This window comes from Eleutherodactylus coqui, chromosome 12 (assembly GCF_035609145.1).
Source record: "Eleutherodactylus coqui strain aEleCoq1 chromosome 12, aEleCoq1.hap1, whole genome shotgun sequence".
Lineage (NCBI taxonomy): Eukaryota > Metazoa > Chordata > Amphibia > Anura > Eleutherodactylidae > Eleutherodactylus > Eleutherodactylus coqui.
Window position 1 is genome coordinate 79,430,417 of NC_089848.1, and position 24,082 is coordinate 79,454,498.

Here is a 24,082-nt window from a genome sequence, read left to right on the forward strand (position 1 = left end):
TGTTCTGTTGACTATGTCCCAACGCCTGCAGCATGTCATGTGATCAGCATAGCCTGGGGGCAGGACTACTAAGTGCTGGACCAATCGGGGGGGCTGGCTGTCTGGCTTGGACTTAGCCAGTATGACTCTACACAGTGACTCCGCTCTTACAACTAGGAACTGCAATAGCAGTGGCTGTACTGTGAGTGCTCTCTCTGGGTTCCTCCCCCCAGCGTGCCAATGTCATTTATTTATATATACACACACACAGACGCCGGTTTCACATGAGCGAGAGTGAGTGGAAACGCAGACTTATGAAGCCAATGATTTTCAATGGTTTTGTTTACATGCGATGTTGCGAGAAAAATCATGGCATGCTCTTTCTATCTTTTGCGATATCATCCATTGTAATTCAAAAAGCAATGGGAGGACTCCGCCGTCTTCTGCCATGGCTGTGACAGCCGCATTGGGGAAGTCCCTTCATCCCTGCGGGATGCGAGGCTGTTTTCACATGAAAATACCTTGCATCCACAGAGCTTTCACATAGCTGAATCACGGCCCGCTATCGCCCTCGCCTGTGTGAAACATGCCTTAGGCTTCCTACACATGGCCAAGCGCATGGCTCATGCTAGCGAGTGTGGAGTCGCAGGTGGATTTGTAACCAGCTTTCACGGGGTCCTGCCACATGCAGGCTGAAAGCACAAATCACCCCCTGGTCTGGTCTGACGCAGTCCAGCACTCTACAATGCCACTTGCGCACACGCTGCCACCAACCTTTAAAGGTAAGCTGGAACCGAGACTACGAATTATAAACACAATCTTTTCAGAGTTATGGTTTGTTTTAAAACGGACAAGGTTTGACTAATAAATTGCACAAAAAAAAAACTGCAGTATTTGTGTGTGTGTGTGTGTGTGTGTGTGTGTATATATAATATACACGCACAAAAGGGTTACATGGGAGTACAACGGTATACAGTGGACAGTGTTTTAAAATCAAGGAGAAAACAAAGATACCAGATTTGGGATATCCAGCCCAAGGCTCTGATTCTTGCAGAGTCCCTGAAGCAAAAGGAAAGCCTTATACAGTAGCGTATCTTCGAAGTATGACACAATGGAGAGGGAACCCCTCTGCTTTAAGGTCTCCTCGGACCACACCACCGCTGGCTTCACATTGCAAGTTTTGCAATGTGTTTTCCTGTCCCACTGAGAAAAATGAGCAATGCATTCAGAGGGGACCCCCAAAGATAGGACATGCCATGATTTTTTTTCCCACACTGTGATGCATGAAAAAAATTGCTCCAGTTTATGACCCATTCAAAAGAATGGGGTTCTTATTCGTATTATGTAGTGTAACTTGGACTTATTTAGGGTATGGCATAGATTTTAACCCTCCCTGAAAATTAGGCTAGGGCTTATTTTCGAGAAAATAGGGTATTAACATAAGTAAATAAATGCTACTTTTTATTCTTGCTCAGGTGTCCAGTTACTTTTTGTAGGGTAGTGTATATCCCTAGACCAATGTTTGCCTGACTTTTTATGACTTTCAAGCAATAGTAATAGTTCTATGCCATATTCCAAGCCTTTCTCTATGTAGTAATGAGGCTGATCTGGCAGGTTACATTGTACCTGAACTTTCTAAATATGCTTGGTTATAAAGCACATCCAAAGCGATTGTTATCAGATCGTCTATATATCTGATTGGTCAATATGATTAGCTTTCCTTTGATGCCTCAAAATGGAACACAGATTTCATATTCTCTTTGCCAGAGCTAAGTGCAGACCTCTAGTGCACAAGGCATTGCGCATTTGTTGCTACACGGATTGGCAAGTGACAACTTCTCTGAGCTCACTTCAGCATTAGGAAAGTGGGTGTCAAGACCATGGGTGAATATCTACTGCCTGTCCTGACCATTATACTGTCTGCTCTGGTCAAAATTATGAACTGAGTACAAAAAAAAAATTATAATACTGCCTCCGCAGGTGGAGGATGGAAATGGCAGAAGGAAAACATTTAGATATTAGGTTTTTTTCTTAACACAATTTTATTGAGTTTTTTTTCTACAAAAATCCTACACCCCTACCCCCCCCCCCCCCCCCCCCCGCCCTGACTCGCCCCCCAATCCACATGAAATAACTGGTATTAGAAAACTGCACAATTTTTTTTATTAGAAATGTTATTCATGTTAAACACAAAAAATGAAGATCCTGTGCCATCCTGGGGTTCCAACTGGATCATCTAGAACATTCCGGACACAATATCACGGTATTGTCAGTAAATGACTGCATAGAGCTGGATGGAAAAGTCTTCAATAAAATGTGGCTTTTTCTTCAGGTCTGATGCCAACAGTCAATGCTGATACATACGAGTAACACATTCATATAAAGTCATTCGGTAGATTATATATCACATGCTGGAATATAGCAAACTGTATAAGAAGTATGGGAAAATGATACACTCCTGTCCCGTAAAATGTCCCCGTTTTCACTTTCATTGCTCCGTTGATAAAACTTTGGTTCATTGAATAACTTTTTTCTGTCATTTCTTCTATTTGTGCCACTTGTCATATAAGACATTGCATCCCAGCTGCTGGTCTCTCATGGATTCACATCTTTGTTAGTCGGAGAATATTAAGTCGAGCAGACAGGAATGTCGCTCCAGAGGCATAACGAATCTCCCTAAGAATTCCGTCCCATTTCTTCTCATCCTCATTGTATCTAAAAATCAGAAGGTGCCCAGGTTATACCAAGGTCTGACAATATACAATGTAACTTATACCAGCTGCATACATATTATACACAGAAGATACCCAAGTTATACCAGCATGCTCCATATCACTGTATGCAAGGAGATATATAAGTTATACCAGCTGTATGTATGTATGTACCATATATACCCAAGTATAAGCCTCATTTTTCAGCACATTTTTTTATGCTGAAAAAGCCCCCCTCGGCTTATACTTGAGTGCGGTAAAAAAAAAACAAAAAAAACCACCAACAAAAAACCCACAATACTCACCTCCTAGCCATCGTTTGTGTCCCAGCGCGATGGTCTCCCTGGCGGTGCAGCAAGCTGCTTGAGGAATCTCCCCGCTGTCATCTCCCTGCTCAGCTTTGAATTCCCCCGCCATCAGCACTGTGTAGGTAAGCGCTGTGATTGGATTGAGCGCCAGCCAATCACAGCCGGCGCTCAATAAACCAATCACAGCTATTCAGTGGATAACATCACTGAACAGCTGTGATTGGTTTATCGACCGCCGGCTGTGATTGGCTGGCGCTCGATCATCCAATAATAGCGCTTACTTACACAGCGCTGACAGCAGGGGAATTCAAAACCGAGCAGAGAGATGACAGTGGGGAGAATGGTCAAGCAGCTTGCCGCACCGCCAGGGACACAGACGCCAGCTGGGAGGTGAGTATTGCATTTTTTTCTTTACCTAGTATAGCTCGGCTTATACTCTAGTCAATAAGCTTTACCATTTTTTTGTGGTAAAACTTATTGACTCAGCTTATACTCAAGTATATACGGTCTATATATATATATATATATATATATATATATAATATACACACACACACACACACACATATATAATTATATACAGGAGATACCCAGGTTATACCAGCATGCTTCATATCACTTTATACTGGATGTATACCCTATACCAGCTGTACATACATAATTATATACAGGAGATACCCAGGTTATACCATCATGGTCTATATCACTATATACAAGAGATGTATAACTTATACCAGCTGTACATATATAATTATATACAGGAAATACCCAGGTTATACCAGTATGGTGTATATCACTATATACTGGATGTATAACTTATACCAGCTGTACATATATAATTATTTACAGGAGATACCCAGGTTATACCAGCTGTAAATTATATATTTTATTGTTCTCACCTCCAAATGTCATTCAGTTCTGTTGGTACTAGCTCTTCATTTTCATTCTCCACTGTTGCAAATCCACCTATGGCATACAGTGTTCCATCCATGCTGACAAGACTGAGGGAGCTGCGTTCTTGGGGAAACTCTGTAAAATCTTCCCATCTGTGAAATAAGAAATTACTTTAGAGTCACATATCAAAGGCTAATAATGAGCCTGGTAGTTGCAGTTGTAATATGTCACATTGCAGCCAGCTTAATATGGCCTAATCTTTATTAAATGACATTTATAGGCTTAATGAGGCTGCAGTACTGAGACATTCAATTGGCATGGGGACCTAGTGTGGATCCAGAACGCCACATCAATATCTTCCACAATGGAAGGCACATGCTGGTGACCAGTCTGGCCAGTAAGGCCCCAGTTAGACCTCATTATTGGATCCCTCTAGGGCAGGGGTCCCCAACTCCAGTCCTCAGGGACCACCAACAGGTCATGTTTTCAGGATATCCTATGGTAAGAACACCCGTGACCATGTCTGAGGCACTGACAATAATTAGATCACCTGTGTAACACTGAGGAAATCCTGAAAACACGACCTGTTGGTGGTCCCTGAGGACTGGAGTTGGGGAAACACTGCTCTAGGGAACCCAGGAGAGCTTTTGTTTAAAATTCCCCAAAACGGAATCCCTGGTTGGAGCCATTATTGAAACTGCTGAAACAGAGACTAATAGGTCTCCTGTTCAAAAGGCTTCCATTAATTTCTAGCATTTTGTGCCAGAATGAATAGCGTGGCTGGTCTGTACTATCTTTTCCAGCACAAAATGCCGGAAATTAACAAAAAACTGCCAAAACAGAGACCTATTGGTCTCCGTTTCAGCGGTTTTCAATAAAAGGCAGGTTCCGTCCAAGCTCGGATCAGCAGGGCCATTTTCAGAATTTTAAACTTACACCGTAACGGGACCCCTAGATGGAGGATAACGAAGTCTGAACAGAGCCTAACTGATGCTGACATTGACTTCTTACTTCTCTACAGCACCAGGAATGCTGACGTTAACACCTTACTTGCCTAGACCAGAAGGAATGCTGACAAGTATACCTTACTGCCCTAGACCTCCAGAGATGCTTACACTGACTTCTTACCAATTGAGACCACCAGGAATTCTGATATTAATACCTTACTTTCCTAGACCACCAATAATGCTGTTGTCCCCTCACTGCACTAGACCACCAAGGATACTTATATTGGCCCCTTACTGAGTTAGACCACAAGGAATTATCATATTAAGGCCCATTTAGACACAACAATTATCGATCAAAATTCGCTCAAAAGCCATCTTTAGAACAATAATTATAATCATTGCGTGTAAATGTGCCCATTTTTTCAGTTTTCTGCAGAAGGATGGATTTCTGCCCGCTGTGTTCTGCCCGAGGACTAGTGATAATCGCAGATTACATTGTCACAGCTGTACTTAGAGCGGCAGAACAAAGAGAATTTATTTAGAGAACAGCGGGTGGTCCTCTGACTAATTTCAGCTCCCAGCAACTCACGCACTACTAATTGGTACTAATAGGCAGTAGTACTAATTAGTAGATTATGCAAAATGATCGCTGAAAAGCCATCTTTTGAGTGATCATCTTTGTGTCTAAATGCACCTTTAGTGTCCTAGACATTGACCCCTCACTGCCCTAGACAACCAGGGATGCTAACATTACCATGTTACTTTCCTAGACCACAAAGGATGCTGACAACACAAAAACTGCCCTAGGCCACGAGAGATGGTGACATTGACCCTTTACTTCCTCATGACCACCATGGATTCTTAAATTGACCACTTTACTGCTCTATACCACCAGAGATGTCGGTATTAACACCTTCCCTAACCTATGTCACCAGGAATCCTTACATTAACTAATTTGCTGCCCTTAAAAACCGGGTATGAAGGTATGAATCTGTTTATTACCATAGATCCCAACTATATTAGACAATAAAAAGTTTTTGCATAAATCCACACTCTCAATAGCAAAACCCTTTAATGTGACTGACATTTTTTTATGGACAAGGTGGCAATGTTGAATGTCAGGGCCGTATGTTACTCACTTATTAGCTTTGATATCATAGACTTCTATGGTATTTGTCAAGCCAGTGTCTGTTACACCTGCTGCAATGTAGATTTTCCCGTTGTGAAGAGTAGCCCCAAACAGTGACCGGGCTGTCTTCATAGGGGCTAGATCCTTCCATTCAAACTTCTTGGGGTTGTAAACACACACACGGTTCAGGCATTTTCTGTAGGGAGACAGTTACAGATCAAATTGTCAAAAAAAACGTTAAAATCAGTGGGGAAAAAGCCATCACAAAAACCTTTTCCCCAGTATGACAACACTTCCTGTTCCTGTGCTCTGTCAGCTCAGTTTTATCATAAGGGCACTGGGACTCATAACTATCATATCATATCAGTATGCCACTTTATTACAGCTGTAGAATACAACATAAATAGAGCTGATTGGTTCATTTGAGGCTATTGTCCTTATAATAGCACTTGCCTAAACACAGACAGGAAGTGTTGTCATGAGGTCACGCTCTTTTATGGATGGTTTGTATATATATGTAAATTGCCAAAATGTGTGTAACCTGCAGATTCTGGCTTTCTTCCCTCTGTTGTTGTTTTTTTAATAAGTGCACATGCCTCATCATGCCTTGCAAGTGCTGTGTCTTTTGAGCCAATCAAATCTCTCCACACCCTGCTCCCTCTCCCCTCTCACAGCACACAGTCTCAGCAAATACTGAGGGAGAGAAAATACAACTGCCTCCCCCTCTACTGTTTATTGTATTACTCTAGATTGTAGTTGCAAACATTTGCTGCAATTAACCTAGAGGGGTAATCCCATCTGATACCTTTTGACACAGTGACAGTAGGGTAGGTGGGGTTTCTCGCCCATCAGGAGAATGGTAGTCTCTTGCTGCCCTGATCAGCACTGAAGATCAGAGGGGACGAGGTGGTCGCACATGCATGCTGGTGCTATCTTCTTCGGACTTTGAGTTACCTATGTATTTCTTAACTATGATGGACTATAGTGGAGATAAGCATGCACACAGAGTGCCAGACCAGTGAATATGCCATAAATGTCGCAGATGAGATTAAGGGAGAACTCAGGGATTCAGAGAGTAGCAGTCTTAGGGCCCATTTACATGGGTGTATTTTCTATCCCTATTCAGTCTGTATTTTTTACTGACTGAATACGGACAACACACAAACCCATTGAATTATATTGGCGTATGCAGACAGGCGTTTATTATGCGGAACGCAAGGAAAAGAAAGAAATCAAGGCATGCCCTATTTTGCTTGGTATTCATAAACTAAAGTGGCCCATTAAAGCTCGTGGGTGCATTAAAAAAAGGTCCCTAACTGTGCCAGCCTCACGATGCGCTTAGTACTCAACTGTCCTTTCTCCAGCATGGTGGGCCACAACTTTGTGCTCTACATGCAAGTAGCCACTAGAGGGCGCTCACCTTACAAACTACTGCACCTATATCTATGATCCTGGCAGGGAGGAAGAAAGTATCTGCAGTGTAATGACCACACTGCCTTCTCCACATTAGAAGAATGTCACTTTCTATTGATATTCTTGTCTTTATGAACCATCAGGACAAAAGCAAGTATTTTTATGCCCTGATGGTGGGGTACTACGAAGAATTGCATTTCGGGCTACATAATGTCTCCGGACAGAATTCTGTACATTCCTATTCTATACGGATTTTTATGTAACTGAGGAGGTTTGTGAAGATTTGCACAGGCCCTCAGGCAGACATGTGGGAGTGCAGCTGCTGGAACCGGGGAGAGATGTCACCTTCCCCCAAAGAGAGAAATTAGCAAATTTTTCACAACTCAGTAGTAGATGTGAATGTAGCAAATTATAAAACATCTGAGAACGGGCACACATTACAGCTTAGGGTATGCCCACACGAGGTGGAACGTCTGCAGCGACATCCCATAGCAGAACTGCAGCGCGTCAAAATCCACTCAATTGGTGCAAAATTTGGTGCGGAAATAACCCGTCATTTGAAGAGATGGAATTTGCACTGAAAATCCGTTGCTGCAATTGATTAGCTGAGGATCTAAAATTCTCAGTGAATTTTTTTTCCTAAACCTCATCCACTTTGCTGCGGCTGTAAAATACCACGGATTTTCCACGGTCCACATGAAAAATACGCAGCAAATCTGCCCCATGTGAACATACTCTAAAGAACCTTCCATACAGAACTTGCAGTACATCAAATTACTAATGACCACTTGTCCGTGAGTATGTGTGTGGGTGCTTCTCATGCTCCGCTCCTGATCACATAACGATGACATAATCACATGTCCTACACCAGCACAGACCGACAAAGAATGTATGCAGTTCAGATGTGTGTGTGTCTGTGACGCGAATGTCAGGTAACAGAGCTGTGTCTGTGCCGTGCATGTCATGTAGCAGAGCTGGGTCTGTGCCGCACACGTCATGAAGCAGAACTGTGTCTGTGCTGGGCATGTCATGTTGTAGAGCTGTGTCTGTGACGTGCATGTCATGTAGCAGAGCTGTGTCAGTGACATGCACATGTAATGTAGCAGAGTTGTGTCTGTGTCGCACACGTAATGTAGCAGAGCTGTGCCTGTGACATGCACATGTAATGTGGCAGAGCTGTGTCTGTGCCGCACATGTAATGTGGCAGAGCTGTGTCTGTGATGTGCATGTACTGTAGTAGAGCTGTGTCTGTGATGTGCATGTACTGTAGTAGAGCTGTGTCTGTGACGTGCATGTAATATACCAGAGCTGGGTCTGAGACGCGCATGTAATGTAGTGAAACTATGTCTGTGACCTGCATGTAATGTAGCAGAGCTGTGTGTGTGACCCGCTTGTAATGTAGTAGAGCTGTGTCTGTAATGCACATGTTATGTAGCAGAGCTGTGTTTGTTATGCGCAAGTTATGTAGCAGAGGTGTGTCTGTGCCGCACATGTAATGTGGCAAAGCTATGTCTATGGCGCGCATGTAATGTAGTACAGCTGTGTCTGATACGCTCATGTAATGTAGCAGAGCTGTGTAGTGCATGTAATGTAGCAGAGTTGTGTCTGTGATGTGCATGCAATGTAGCAGAGCTGTGTTTGTCTGTCACAAGCCCATGTACCAGATCTGTGTGTGTGAGGGCTCTAACCCACTTGCGTTTTTTTAACGCTGCGATATCGCTGCGTTTTTTTAACGCGATTGTCAATGGGACTTTCTAATGTTAAAAACGCACCGCAAGTTTGTGCTTTGCGGTTTTTGTGCGATGCGTTTTTAACATTAGAAAGTCCCATTGACAATCTTGTTAAAAAAATGCTGCGATATCGCAGCGTTAAAAAGAACACATGTGTCTGGGAGCCCTGACATGCATGTAGCAGAGCTATGTGTGTCTGTCACACGCCCATGTACCAGAGCTGTGTGTGTGACGTGCATGTAGCAGAGCTGTGTGGCACACTGCACCACCAGAAACACTGGTGCTATAATTTCCTAATAATTACTAGTATATGTATACAGACAAAATGATATACTCACTTGTCAGCGCCTTTCCCTCCAATTACATAAACCAGGTTTTCCTGTGAAACCACAGCATGGCCATACACTTGGTAAGGTAAGGGGTCAGACTCCCCCCATTTAAATGACCTGCAAATGATGAAAGCAAAATGATCATGTCCGGACAGGAGAGATTACTACCAATGTGTTGTATCAATTTTAATTAGATTCTGAGATTTATTTAATTATAAGATACGCTTTTTTGTGGCATGCAGTGCCTCATTTTGACCAGCAGATGTCCCTTTGTTAAGTGTTACTCCAAATACTGTATTTGCCCAGTGAGCAGCCATAGCCATGGGCGGGATACACCTTTTGTCTCAGGGCGTATTTTCTGTCTATTACATCCAGATTTTTATGACCGTAATACAGACAGCATACAACATTGATTTGCATTACTGCGTTCAGAGGAGCTTTTTGGGAGACCAATCGTTCAGGAAAAAAAACGTAGCATGTCCATATTTACGGACCAAAATTATAAAGTCTATTGGATCGCATAAAAGCACAGTAACTATGCCGTTGTCAAGAGACAGCGGGGAAAAAATGACATCCATTGGGCCTTCTTGCGGGTTTTTTTGGCCATGTGAAAAATGCTGCGAAATTGTAATGTGCATGACAGCATATCTCACAAACACTGCCGTGCGCAGTCCACCTGTTTTTTTATATTTTTTCTTATATTTGCTTTTTTTTTTTTGCTTGGTTTTCCGTGCTGTGTTTTTTTTCTACGCTCGCGTATTACGCAATTCTGAGACACTAATGTGAGTGGAACTGCGTAAGGGAAAGTAATTGATTGCCTGCGAATTACCGCGTATCACACGGGCGTACAGCGCACGCGTAATACGTGGTAATCATACACTCATGTGAGCCGGCCTTAGTGGGAGTCATTGGGTCACATTGCATCACTTTACTCGGCTGGTGTCTGATATTGCCATGTACTCCCCTATGCCCTACATACATATACATTATGTTATTTATATATATATATATATATATATATATATATATACATACAGTATATGCTCAGAAGAATTAAAGTAACACTTAAATCACACATCTGATCTCCTTCATACTTATCCCACGTGCTCAGTGTGAACCTGCTCTCATCTGTGAAGAGAACGGGGTGCCAATGGGAAGTCTGTCAATTTTGGTGGTTTTTATTTGGCGAATGCCAATCAAGCCGCAGACTGCAGAGCATTGAGCATGGGTCCTACTACAAGCCATTAAAACCTTGTGCCATCCAGTTTGGCCAGGAAGATGCTCCCAGTCATCCAGCGCTCCTGTTCCTCCTCACACAAAGGAGCAGATATCAGTCCTGACGCTCTTCTACAGCTATATCCAGCTCTCCTCATGTAACGGCTCATGCCCTGCTCTCTGCTCCTGAGACACAACAAACCTTCATATGACAGGATGTACCGATGTGCCACCCTGGAGCAGCAGGACTGCCTGTACAACCTGATTGGGGAGCAGATAGCGCCTCATGTACCAGTATACATATATTTCATATGTTAGTATCAGAACTCACGGGCGATCGTAACACAAAACGGAATCCAGTGTCTGTTCTCCTTCTTTCAGCTCTTTTCCACCAATCAGATAAATAGTATTTTCAGACTCTCCAAGGCCAAAGAGGCACCTTGCAGATGGGACAGGTGGCATTCCTAGCCAATCAGAGTCAAGGTGATCAAACTGCAAAAACAGGAGCAGATTGCATATATTTTATCACGTGCAGCAATATTCTAGTTATCATACATACAAAATTATAACTACCATAATACTGCCCCCTATGCACAAGAATATAACTACTATAATACTGCCCCTATGTACAAGAATATAACTACTATAATACTACCTCCTATATACAAGAATATAACTAAAATAATACTGCTCCTATGTAGAAGAATATAACTACTATAATACTGCCCCCTATGTAGAAGAATATAACTACTATAATACCGCCCCCTATGTACAAGAACATAACTACTATAATACTGCCCCCTATGTACAAGAATATAACTACTATAATACTGCCCCCTATGTACAAGAATATAACTACTATAATACTGCCTCCTATGTTCAAGAATATAACTACTATAATACTGCCTCTATGTACAAGAATATAACTACTATAATACTGCCCCTATGTACAAGAATATAACTACTATAATATTGCCCCCATGTACAAGAATATAACTACTATAATACTACCTCCTATATACAAGAATATAACTACTATAATACTGCTCCTATGTAGAAGAATATAATTACTATAATACTGCCCCCTATGTACAAGAATATAACTACTATAATACTGTCCCCTATGTATAAGAATATAACTACTATAATACTGCTCCCTATGTACAAGAATATAACTACTATAATACTGCCCCCTATGTATAAGAATATAACTACTATAATACTCCCCCCTATGTACAAGAATATAACTACTATAATACTGCCCCCTATGTACAAGAATATAACTACTATAATACTGCTCCCTGTGTACAAGAATATAACTACTATAATAATGCCCCCTATATACAAGAATATAACTACTATAATACTGCCCCCTATGTACAAGAATATAACTACTATAATACTGCCCCCTATGTACAAGAATATAACTACTATAATACTGCCCCTATGTACAAGAATATAACTACTATAATACTGCCCCCTATGTACAAGAATATAACTACTATAATACTGCCCCTATGTACAAGAATATAACTACTATAATACTGCCCCTATCTACAAGAATATAACTACTATAATCCTGCCCCCCTGTGTACAAGAATATAACTACTATAATACTGCCTCCTATGTACAAGATTCTAACTACTATAATATTGCCCCTATGTACAAGAATATAACTACTATAATACTGCTCCCTATGTACAAGAATATAACTACTATAATACTGCCTCCTGTGTACAAGAATATAACTACTATAATACTGCTCCCTATGTACAAGAATATAACTACTATAATACTGCTCCCTATGTACAAGAATATAACTACTATAATACTGCCCCCTATGTACAAGAATATAACTACTATAATACTGCTCCTATGTACAAGAATATAACTACTATAATACTGCCCCCTATGTACAAGATTATAACTACTATAATACTGCCTCCTATGTACAAGAATATAACTACTATAATACTGCCCCCTATGTACAAGATTATAACTACTATAATACTGCCCCTATGTACAAGAATATAACTACTATAATACTGCTCCCTATGTACAAAAATATAACTACTATAATACTGCCCCTATGTACAAGAATATAACTACTATAATACTGCCCCTATGTACAAGAATATAACTACTATAATACTGCCCCCTATCTACAAGAATATAACTACTATAATCCTGCCCCCCTGTGTACAAGAATATAACTACTATAATACTGCCTCCTATGTACAAGATTCTAACTACTATAATATTGCCCCTATGTACAAGAATATAACTACTATAATACTGCTCCCTATGTACAAGAATATAACTACTATAATACTGCCTCCTGTGTACAAGAATATAACTACTATAATACTGCCCCCCTATGTCCAAGAATATAACTACTATAATACTGCTCTCTATGTACAAGAATATAACTACTATAATACTGCCCCCTATCTACAAGAATATAACTACTATAATACTGCCCCTCTGTGTACAAGAATATAACTACTATAATACTGCCCTCTATGTACAAGAATATAACTACTATAATACTGCCTCCTATGTACAAGAATATAACTACTATAATACTGCCCCCTATGTACAGGAATATAACTACTATAATACTGCTCCCTAAGTACAAGAATATAACTACTATAATACTGCCCTCTATGTACAAGAATATAACTACTATAATACTGCCTCCTATGTACAAGAATATAACTACTATAATACTGCCCCCTATGTACAAGAATATAGCTACTATAATACTGCTCCCTATGTACAAGAATATAACTACTATAATACTGCCCCCTATGTACAAGAATATAACTACTATAATACTGCTCCTATGTACAAGAATATAACTACTATAATACTGCCCCCTATGTACAAGATTATAACTACTATAATACTGCCTCCTATGTACAAGAATATAACTACTATAATACTGCCCCCTATGTACAAGATTATAACTACTATAATACTGCCCCCTATGTACAAGAATATAACTACTATAATACTGCCTCCTATGTTCAAGAATATAACTACTATAATACTGCCTCTATGTACAAGAATATAACTACTATAATACTGCCCCTATGTACAAGAATATAACTACTATAATATTGCCCCCATGTACAAGAATATAACTACTATAATACTACCTCCTATATACAAGAATATAACTACTATAATACTGCTCCTATGTAGAAGAATATAATTACTATAATACTGCCCCCTATGTACAAGAATATAACTACTATAATACTGTCCCCTATGTATAAGAATATAACTACTATAATACTGCTCCCTATGTACAAGAATATAACTACTATAATACTGCCCCCTATGTATAAGAATATAACTACTATAATACTCCCCCCTATGTACAAGAATATAACTACTATAATACTGCCCCCTATGTACAAGAATGTAACTACTATAATACTGCTCCCTGTGTACAAGAATATAACTACTATAATAATGCCCCCTGTATACAAGAATATAACTACTATAATACTGCCCCCTATGTACAAGAATATAACTACTATAATACTGCCCCCTATGTACAAGAATATAACTACTATAATACTGCCCCTATGTACAAGAATATAACTACTATAATACTGCCCCCTATGTACAAGAATATAACTACTATAATACTGCCCCTATGTACAAGAATATAACTACTATAATACTGCCCCTATCTACAAGAATATAACTACTATAATCCTGCCCCCCTGTGTACAAGAATATAACTACTATAATACTGCCTCCTATGTACAAGATTCTAACTACTATAATATTGCCCCTATGTACAAGAATATAACTACTATAATACTGCTCCCTATGTACAAGAATATAACTACTATAATACTGCCTCCTGTGTACAAGAATATAACTACTATAATACTGCTCCCTATGTACAAGAATATAACTACTATAATACTGCTCCCTATGTACAAGAATATAACTACTATAATACTGCCCCCTATGTACAAGAATATAACTACTATAATACTGCTCCTATGTACAAGAATATAACTACTATAATACTGCCCCCTATGTACAAGATTATAACTACTATAATACTGCCTCCTATGTACAAGAATATAACTACTATAATACTGCCCCCTATGTACAAGATTATAACTACTATAATACTGCCCCTATGTACAAGAATATAACTACTATAATACTGCTCCCTATGTACAAAAATATAACTACTATAATACTGCCCCTATGTACAAGAATATAACTACTATAATACTGCCCCTATGTACAAGAATATAACTACTATAATACTGCCCCCTATCTACAAGAATATAACTACTATAATCCTGCCCCCCTGTGTACAAGAATATAACTACTATAATACTGCCTCCTATGTACAAGATTCTAACTACTATAATATTGCCCCTATGTACAAGAATATAACTACTATAATACTGCTCCCTATGTACAAGAATATAACTACTATAATACTGCCTCCTGTGTACAAGAATATAACTACTATAATACTGCCCCCCTATGTCCAAGAATATAACTACTATAATACTGCTCTCTATGTACAAGAATATAACTACTATAATACTGCCCCCTATCTACAAGAATATAACTACTATAATACTGCCCCTCTGTGTACAAGAATATAACTACTATAATACTGCCCTCTATGTACAAGAATATAACTACTATAATACTGCCTCCTATGTACAAGAATATAACTACTATAATACTGCCCCCTATGTACAGGAATATAACTACTATAATACTGCTCCCTAAGTACAAGAATATAACTACTATAATACTGCCCTCTATGTACAAGAATATAACTACTATAATACTGCCTCCTATGTACAAGAATATAACTACTATAATACTGCCCCCTATGTACAAGAATATAGCTACTATAATACTGCTCCGTATGTACAAGAATATAACTACTATAATACTGCCCCCTATGTACAAGAATATAACTACTATAATACTGCTCCTATGTACAAGAATATAACTACTATAATACTGCCCCCTATGTACAAGATTATAACTACTATAATACTGCCTCCTATGTACAAGAATATAACTACTATAATACTGCCCCCTATGTACAAGATTATAACTACTATAATACTGCCCCCTATGTACAAGAATATAACTACTATAATACTGCCTCCTATGTTCAAGAATATAACTACTATAATACTGCCTCTATGTACAAGAATATAACTACTATAATACTGCCCCTATGTACAAGAATATAACTACTATAATATTGCCCCCATGTACAAGAATATAACTACTATAATACTACCTCCTATATACAAGAATATAACTACTATAATACTGCTCCTATGTAGAAGAATATAATTACTATAATACTGCCCCCTATGTACAAGAATATAACTACTATAATACTGTCCCCTATGTATAAGAATATAACTACTATAATACTGCTCCCTATGTACAAGAATATAACTACTATAATACTGCCCCCTATGTATAAGAATATAACTACTATAATACTCCCCCCTATGTACAAGAATATAACTACTATAATACTGCCCCCTATGTACAAGAATGTAACTACTATAATACTGCTCCCTGTGTACAAGAATATAACTACTATAATAATGCCCCCTGTATACAAGAATATAACTACTATAATACTGCCCCCTATGTACAAGAATATAACTACTATAATACTGCCCCCTATGTACAAGAATATAACTACTATAATACTGCCCCTATGTACAAGAATATAACTACTATAATACTGCCCCCTATGTACAAGAATATAACTACTATAATACTGCCCCTATGTACAAGAATATAACTACTATAATACTGCCCCTATCTACAAGAATATAACTACTATAATCCTGCCCCCCTGTGTACAAGAATATAACTACTATAATACTGCCTCCTATGTACAAGATTCTAACTACTATAATATTGCCCCTATGTACAAGAATATAACTACTATAATACTGCTCCCTATGTACAAGAATATAACTACTATAATACTGCCTCCTGTGTACAAGAATATAACTACTATAATACTGCTCCCTATGTACAAGAATATAACTACTATAATACTGCTCCCTATGTACAAGAATATAACTACTATAATACTGCCCCCTATGTACAAGAATATAACTACTATAATACTGCTCCTATGTACAAGAATATAACTACTATAATACTGCCCCCTATGTACAAGATTATAACTACTATAATACTGCCTCCTATGTACAAGAATATAACTACTATAATACTGCTCCCTATGTACAAGAATATAACTACTATAATACTGCCCCCTATGTACAAGAATATAACTACTATAATACTGCCCCCTATGTACAAGAATATAACTACTATAATACTGCCCCCTATGTACAAGAATATAACTACTATAATACTGCCCCCTATGTACAAGATTATAACTACTATAATACTGCCCCTATGTACAAGAATATAACTACTATAATACTGCTCCCTATGTACAAAAATATAACTACTATAATACTGCCCCTATGTACAAGAATATAACTACTATAATACTGCCCCTATGTACAAGAATATAACTACTATAATACTGCCCCCTATCTACAAGAATATAACTACTATAATCCTGCCCCCCTGTGTACAAGAATATAACTACTATAATACTGCCTCCTATGTACAAGATTCTAACTACTATAATATTGCCCCTATGTACAAGAATATAACTACTATAATACTGCTCCCTATGTACAAGAATATAACTACTATAATACTGCCTCCTGTGTACAAGAATATAACTACTATAATACTGCCCCCCTATGTCCAAGAATATAACTACTATAATACTGCTCTCTATGTACAAGAATATAACTACTATAATACTGCCTCCTATGTACAAGAATATAACTACTATAATACTGCCCCCTATGTACAGGAATATAACTACTATAATACTGCTCCCTAAGTACAAGAATATAACTACTATAATACTGCCCTCTATGTACAAGAATATAACTACTATAATACTGCCTCCTATGTACAAGAATATAACTACTATAATACTGCCCCCTATGTACAAGAATATAGCTACTATAATACTGCTCCCTATGTACAAGAATATAACTACTATAATACTGCCCCCTATGTACAAGGATATAACTACTATAATACTGCCCCCTATGTACAAGAATATAACTACTATAATACTGCTCCTATGTACAAGAATATAACTACTATAATACTACCTCCTATGTACAAGATTATAACTACTATAATACTGTCCCCTATGTACAAGATTATAACTACTATAATACTGCCTCCTATGTACAAGAATATAACTACTATAATACTGCCCCCTATGTACAAGATTATAACTACTATAATACTGCCCTTCTCTTAATGATTTTTCAAAAAGCTAACTGGGAGAAGTTGTTTCAATTATGGCGATGAGATTGGAAATGCAGGTTTTGCAGGTGCTTTGTCCATTAAAGGAGTTCTCCAGTGAAATACTTCTGATGACCTATCATTAGGATAGGTCACCAATATGGTAGTTGATCAGCCGGGGTCCGTCGCTCAGGATCACGACCGATCAGCTGAGCGGGCGCAAGCTGTCAGTGCTGCAATAACACAGAGGTTCGAGCAGCAGCTTCCGCGCCAACCTCTGTGTAGTGGGCGGCGCTTGTAACTACAGGCACGGCTTTCATTGAAATCAATGGGAGCTGTGCCTGTAGTTATAAGCGCAGGCCACTACATGGGACCGTAGTACATAGTGGTCAGAGTGGAAGCCTCCGTGCCGACCTCCTTGTAGTGGGTGGCACTTGTAACTGCAGGCATGCCTCCCATTGATTTCAATGACAGCCGTGTCTGCAGTTACAAGCGCCAGCCACTACAAGGAGGTCAGCACGGAGGCTTCCGCTCTGACCTTTGTGTTATTGTGGCGATGACAGCATGCAACCGCTCAGCTTATCAGTCGGGGTCAATAGTATTTCACTGGAAACCCCCTTTAAATAGAGACTCCCAAAGCCTGATTACTAACAAATCTGTTCTTCTCATGAAAGATTGGTTGGTGTGAACCTTGCCTTGATGTGAACAACTTTCATAAGGGCTTATTCACACGGGCATTGTGAATTACAGCTGCCCACATCGCAGCCAAAAATCACATGGACGAGAGAAAGCTGCGACCAAGTTGCAGCAAAATCTCGCGTTTTGTTGCCCATTTACACGGTGCCGGGTGCGCCGATGCATAGGCATGTTAATATCACTCCAAGAGCACAACAGCCAGCCCTGAAAGAGATGCAAGAAACCAAGGGTAACAGCAAAAGACCCACAGAAGACTCTACCACATGCAAAAACCTCTGATAATGTGGTTACCATGAAGGAAGCCGCCGCTGTCCAAAAAAAGAAAAAAATATATTACATCTCAAGTTTGCCCAAGACCACCTGGATGTTCCACAATGCTTCTGGAAAAATAGTTCTATGGACGGGTGAGGCAAAAGTGGTACTCATTAGCACAAATGCACAACACTATGTTTGGAGGTAAAATAACACTGCACATTAATACAAAAACCTCATCCAACTAAGAATCATGATGGAGTTAGCATCACTTTTTGCTGCTGCCTCAAGGCCTGGACAAATTGTGATCATTAAGGAAACAATGAATAAAAACATGTTTCTAGAGAATGTAAGGGCAGCTGTCCATGACCTCAAGCTAAAGAGACATTGGAGGATACAACAACACAATGACCCAAAGTACACAAGTAAATCAACTAAAGAATAGTTAAAAGAAGAAGATTTGTGGTTTGGAATTGCCAAGTGTGTGTACTGACCTCAACCCTATCAAGAAACTATGGCATAACTAGAGGAAGGCTGTACAAGTGTACATGCAATCTTTCTTGAGAAAAACAGACATTTTTTTCCAGTAACCAGGCTTTGTGTGCTTTTATTGAATGAGCAAAGCACCTATGAAATCCACACTTCCAAGCTCATGTCATGTCCTTAATTGAAACACTTTTTGCCAATTAGCTCTTCGAGAAGTCATTAACACAGAGATTCAATTATTTGTAAATTCCTTGCAACCTTAACTAAAGACAAGACAGGTCTAATCTTTGCGCACATCACAGAGCTAAAGGCGGGCATAGCACTCGCATGTCCTGTCTTTGAGATATGCCAGTGCTTTGCGCAGCGACAATTCCTGCATATCAATGCTTGTTTCCTATAGAAGCGCTTTCTGTGTGCTGCTAACCAGCATGCCCACTGCGCCCGTGGAAAAAGAGCCCTAAGTGTGACTTGGATAACAATCAAACTACATTTTTAAGTAATCAGAATTGCTCTGGCACAGATCCGCCCGGTAGTTAACCCCTTCATATCTCTCTGAGCAGCAGTACATATCTGCCATCTAGCATTGATAGGTCTACACCACTGGCCCACATTCCAGCTTTTGCAGGAGGTCACACTATGTCTTGGTATACAACCCGCCCCCACCCACCCTCCCTGCAAAAAAAGCTGAATGGGTTCTTTAAACACGATGACAGTAGGCATCCCGTGTCAGGGCACAGAGCCAGGTAGTTGCTGTGTGACTCCCGACTCCCACTGGCTCAATATGCTGAGTAATCATTTGCTAATAGCTACCTATCACAGAAGAGCTGTAAAATTAGCACCCCACCCCATAATCCTGAGCACAACCATCTAGTCTTATCTATAGTTTTACTGTAATATCCAATATAGATTTCACTGTATAGAAGATGTATAACTGAAACCAGCTGTACATATATAATTAAAAACAGGAGTTACCCAGGTTATACCAGCATGCTCCATATTACTATATAAAGGAGATGTATAACTGATACCAGCTGCACATATATAATTATATACAGGAGATACCCAGGTTATACCAGCAGGCTCCATATTACTATATACAGGAGATGTATAACTGATACCACCTGCACATATATAATTATATACAGGAGATACCCAGGTTATACCAGCATGCTCCATATAATTATATACAAGATATATAACTTATGCCCACTGTACTTATATAATTATACACAGGAAATACCTAGGTTATACCAGCATGGTCCATATCACGATATACAAGAAGATATATAACTGACATCAACTGTACATATATCATTATATACAGGAGATACCCAGGTTATACCATCATGCTCTATATCACTGTATACAAGATGCATAACTTATACGGGCTATATATATATATTCACCGAATATACCCAGGTTATACCAGCATGGTCCATATCACGATATACAAGAAGATATATAACTGACATCAATTGTACATATATCATTATATACAGGAGATACCTAGGTTATACCATCATGCTATATATCACTGTATACAAGATGCATAACTTATACGGGATATATATATATATATATATATATATATATATTCACCGAATATACCCAGGTTAAACCATCATGCTCCATATCTCTCTATACAAGATGTATAACTTACATCAGCTATACATATATCATTATATCCAGAAAATGCCCAGGTTATAGCTACATGGTCCATATCACTATATACAAGGAGATGTACAGTATATTATAAATGTCGTAGACTGTTTTCTAGAGATACTTGTTCAATTTGGCTGTGCGTCCGTAAGCAGCACTAGTGAAGAACTCTTTGGAATATCAAGTTTTACAGGCAGTTCTTATTACTTGGGCCTTCGTTAGTGGAACATGTCTCACTTACTAAAGTCGGTCTGCTTGACAATTTTAGGTCATCAATGCTGAATTTTCTTCTCATCAGAGAGAAGAATAATATTGGTCAATTTTGTTAGAGGCTATGACAGGAGCAATAACTAATCCTAGAAAACCTTTTTCACTACATTCAATACAGTCCTAGTTGGTTCATCACCCCTGAGGGAGGGAGGATTATCTTCACAATCTTGGTTGAATTGGTGGAATGGTCTATATTAGAGATGAGCGAGCGTACCTGGAAAAGCACTACTCGCTCGAGTAATTTGCTTTATCCGAGTATCGCTGTGCTCGTCCCTGAAGATTCGGGTGCCGCTGCGGCTGACAGGTGAGTCGCAGCGGGGAGCAGGGGAGAGTGGGCGGGAGAGAGGGAGAGAAAGATCTTACCTCCGTTCCTCCCCGCTCTCCCCTGCAGCTCCCCGCTCCGTGCCGGCACCCGAATCTTCAGGGACGAGCACAGCGATACTCGGATAAAGCAAATTACTCGAGCGAGTAGTGCTTTTCCGAGTACGCTCGCTCATCTTTAGTCTATATCTGTCTATGATCACCTAGTTTCAGCTTAATAGTATTTTTTTCTATATAACATAGAAAAATGCATTTCTGGAGTTACCTGTAAGAAGTATGAACTCAGTGGATCATCTTTGTTTTCCTCATTGTAGTAAAGTCCACCAGCCACAAAGACTTGATTCTCCTTTGTCGATAAGCTCACGTGATTTTTGGGGATCTGAGCTGAGAGAGAAGCAAAGAAGCACTCATTTGCGCTTGGATCATAAGCGACTGCCCCGGTGTCACTAATCATGAAGATCAGGTTTTTTAGGAACATTCCGAATCGCAATGTATCATTCAGAATTCCAGGAAGTACTTCTTCATCTTCTTCATCCTCAACCTTTCCATTGACTACCTTCTCCCCCTCTTTGTCCTGTCCTGATTTTTCTGATGTTTTCTTCTTGATCACCGGCAATTTGCCTCCTTGAGCCTCCTTGACCATTTGAAGCTTTTTTAAGGCTTCAGAGCTAGACTTAACCAACTCATGCTTCTCTACCTTGTCCTTGATGTAGTCTTGGGGCATGAGACGGAAGCGAATACTTTCAAAGATGACTGGCAGAGCCTTGACACGGTTTTCTTTATCCTTGGCAGTCCATTTCATGACAACCTCAAAGACTTCCTCTTCCTTCTCAATGTTCAGAGAGTCACTAGATATAATGGCAATGAGTTCATCTGGAGATAGTTGGTAGAACTCATCATCTCTGGTGATTAGGTTGAAGCGATCACATAAGAAGTCCCTAGCGGAGACAGCCAGGCGAGGACAATCCAACATGAGACCCAACCGAAAGATTGCCAGGCAGTTACTGAGGCACAACTTCTTCTGAAGGAAGGAAACACACACTGTGAATATGGAAGGGATCTGGAACATATTAGCCACGGAGAAGATATCCTGAACATTTTGTTCTGTAATGTCGATCTCAGAAGTGTAGATATAATTAAGAATCTTCCCCATCACATCGGGATCGACATCTTCGAGGTCAATTTCCTTTTTTTTGCTCTCCTCTAAGTCTGAGAGGAATATGGCTCGAAAGTAAGGGCTGCAAGCTGCCAGGACCAACCGGTGGCATGGAAATTCCTTTCCCTTTATCTTCAAGACACAATCTATGAACTTGCTATGGTCTAACATATCCTTGAGACCATCTTGTAGCAATGTTTGCTGGTAGAGTCTCTGCTCTTCATTCTGATGTACAGGAAGCGTCATGTTGGAACACATATCTTTTGCTTTGACCACTCAACCTGGCTGTCTGGGGCTTTCTTCTATTGTGAATAACTTTCAGAAAAGACGTCCTCCCTCACAACCTGACACACCACCACCCAGAATTTGAAAGCCTTGCTTTTACAGCTGACTTAGCTCATCAGCTGCTCCCTATATATAGTAGCAACATTACAAAGCAGTAGGATCCTGACTGTAACGTGATCACCACCTTGACGTGGACGAGTAGAGAGACAGCTGTCTGTGGGGGCACCAGGCTTGGACCGTCCAAGCGTGACTCAACACTCAAGAGCTACAACCACTCCTGGTTCCTTCTTACCGAGAAAAACTGTGACAACTTTTCAGGGTAAAGTGAATCACAGAATTCCATTTATATTTATAAACAGAAATATAAAGAGTTTTGACACTCAGCCTTGTGACATCCAAACTTATAGGGTCAAGGAGGACAATAAAAAATGTATTTGATGAACCTGTGCAATTCCTTAAAGGAGTTGTCCAAAGTTAGAAACAGAGTCAACATCTGTCAATGGGCTGGGCCTGGTATTGCAGCTCATCCCCAATCAAATGATTACCATTTCACAGGATACATGGAAATACCATATAATATTTAAGGGAGAGCATTGTCCAATTTTTCCCAAGTCTCTGTTTCTGTAGTGACGATTACACGCCTGCTGATCATGAGATTTCAAGTAGTGAAAATGTTTGTTTCGCCATTCATATATTAGTAGCAGAAGAGCTGTTTCTCTCATAAATTAGTGACTCAGACTTACTCCACTGCAGGGCCACAAGATATTCTTTAAGCATTTTTTCAAATCTTTAATAGAGTCATGTCATGACAACAGAGAGGAGTGAACAAAGTTTACAGAGAATGCTATGTGATCCTCTGACAAAGAAGTCTTCAAAGCATCAAATATGTCTGACCCAAACATTAATTTCCCAGACT

The 24,082-nt window shown here is 39.6% G+C and overlaps 1 protein-coding gene across 1 annotated transcript; it reads right to left on the reverse strand.

Moving 5' to 3' along the window:
• Positions 1-2,119: 2,119 nt before the first annotated feature.
• On the reverse strand, positions 2,120-23,264 carry KLHL40 (kelch like family member 40). Its single transcript, XM_066584783.1, has 6 exons — positions 21,991-23,264; positions 10,987-11,147; positions 9,450-9,557; positions 5,979-6,164; positions 3,898-4,044; positions 2,120-2,694 (listed from the first exon to the last, which is right to left on the reverse strand). The coding sequence occupies exons 1-6, from the start codon at positions 23,137-23,139 to the stop codon at positions 2,583-2,585; spliced, it is 1,863 nt and encodes a 620-aa protein (XP_066440880.1). The 5' UTR covers positions 23,140-23,264; the 3' UTR covers positions 2,120-2,582.
• Positions 23,265-24,082: the final 818 nt, after the last annotated feature.

What these genes read in the sequence shown, in the direction of transcription:
- KLHL40 (XM_066584783.1), bottom strand. Translation starts at nt 23,139, where the DNA reads ATGTGTTCCAACATGACGCTTCCTGTACATCAGAATGAAGAGCAGAGA. An exon ending in GTTTTGTGTTACGATCGCCC is followed by an intron (nt 9,558 to 10,986) that starts GTGAGTTCTGAT and finishes CATCATTTGCAG; the next exon opens with GTCATTTAAATGGGGGGAGT. An exon ending in GGAGGGAAAGGCGCTGACAA is followed by an intron (nt 6,165 to 9,449) that starts GTGAGTATATCA and finishes GTCTCCCTACAG; the next exon opens with AAAATGCCTGAACCGTGTGT.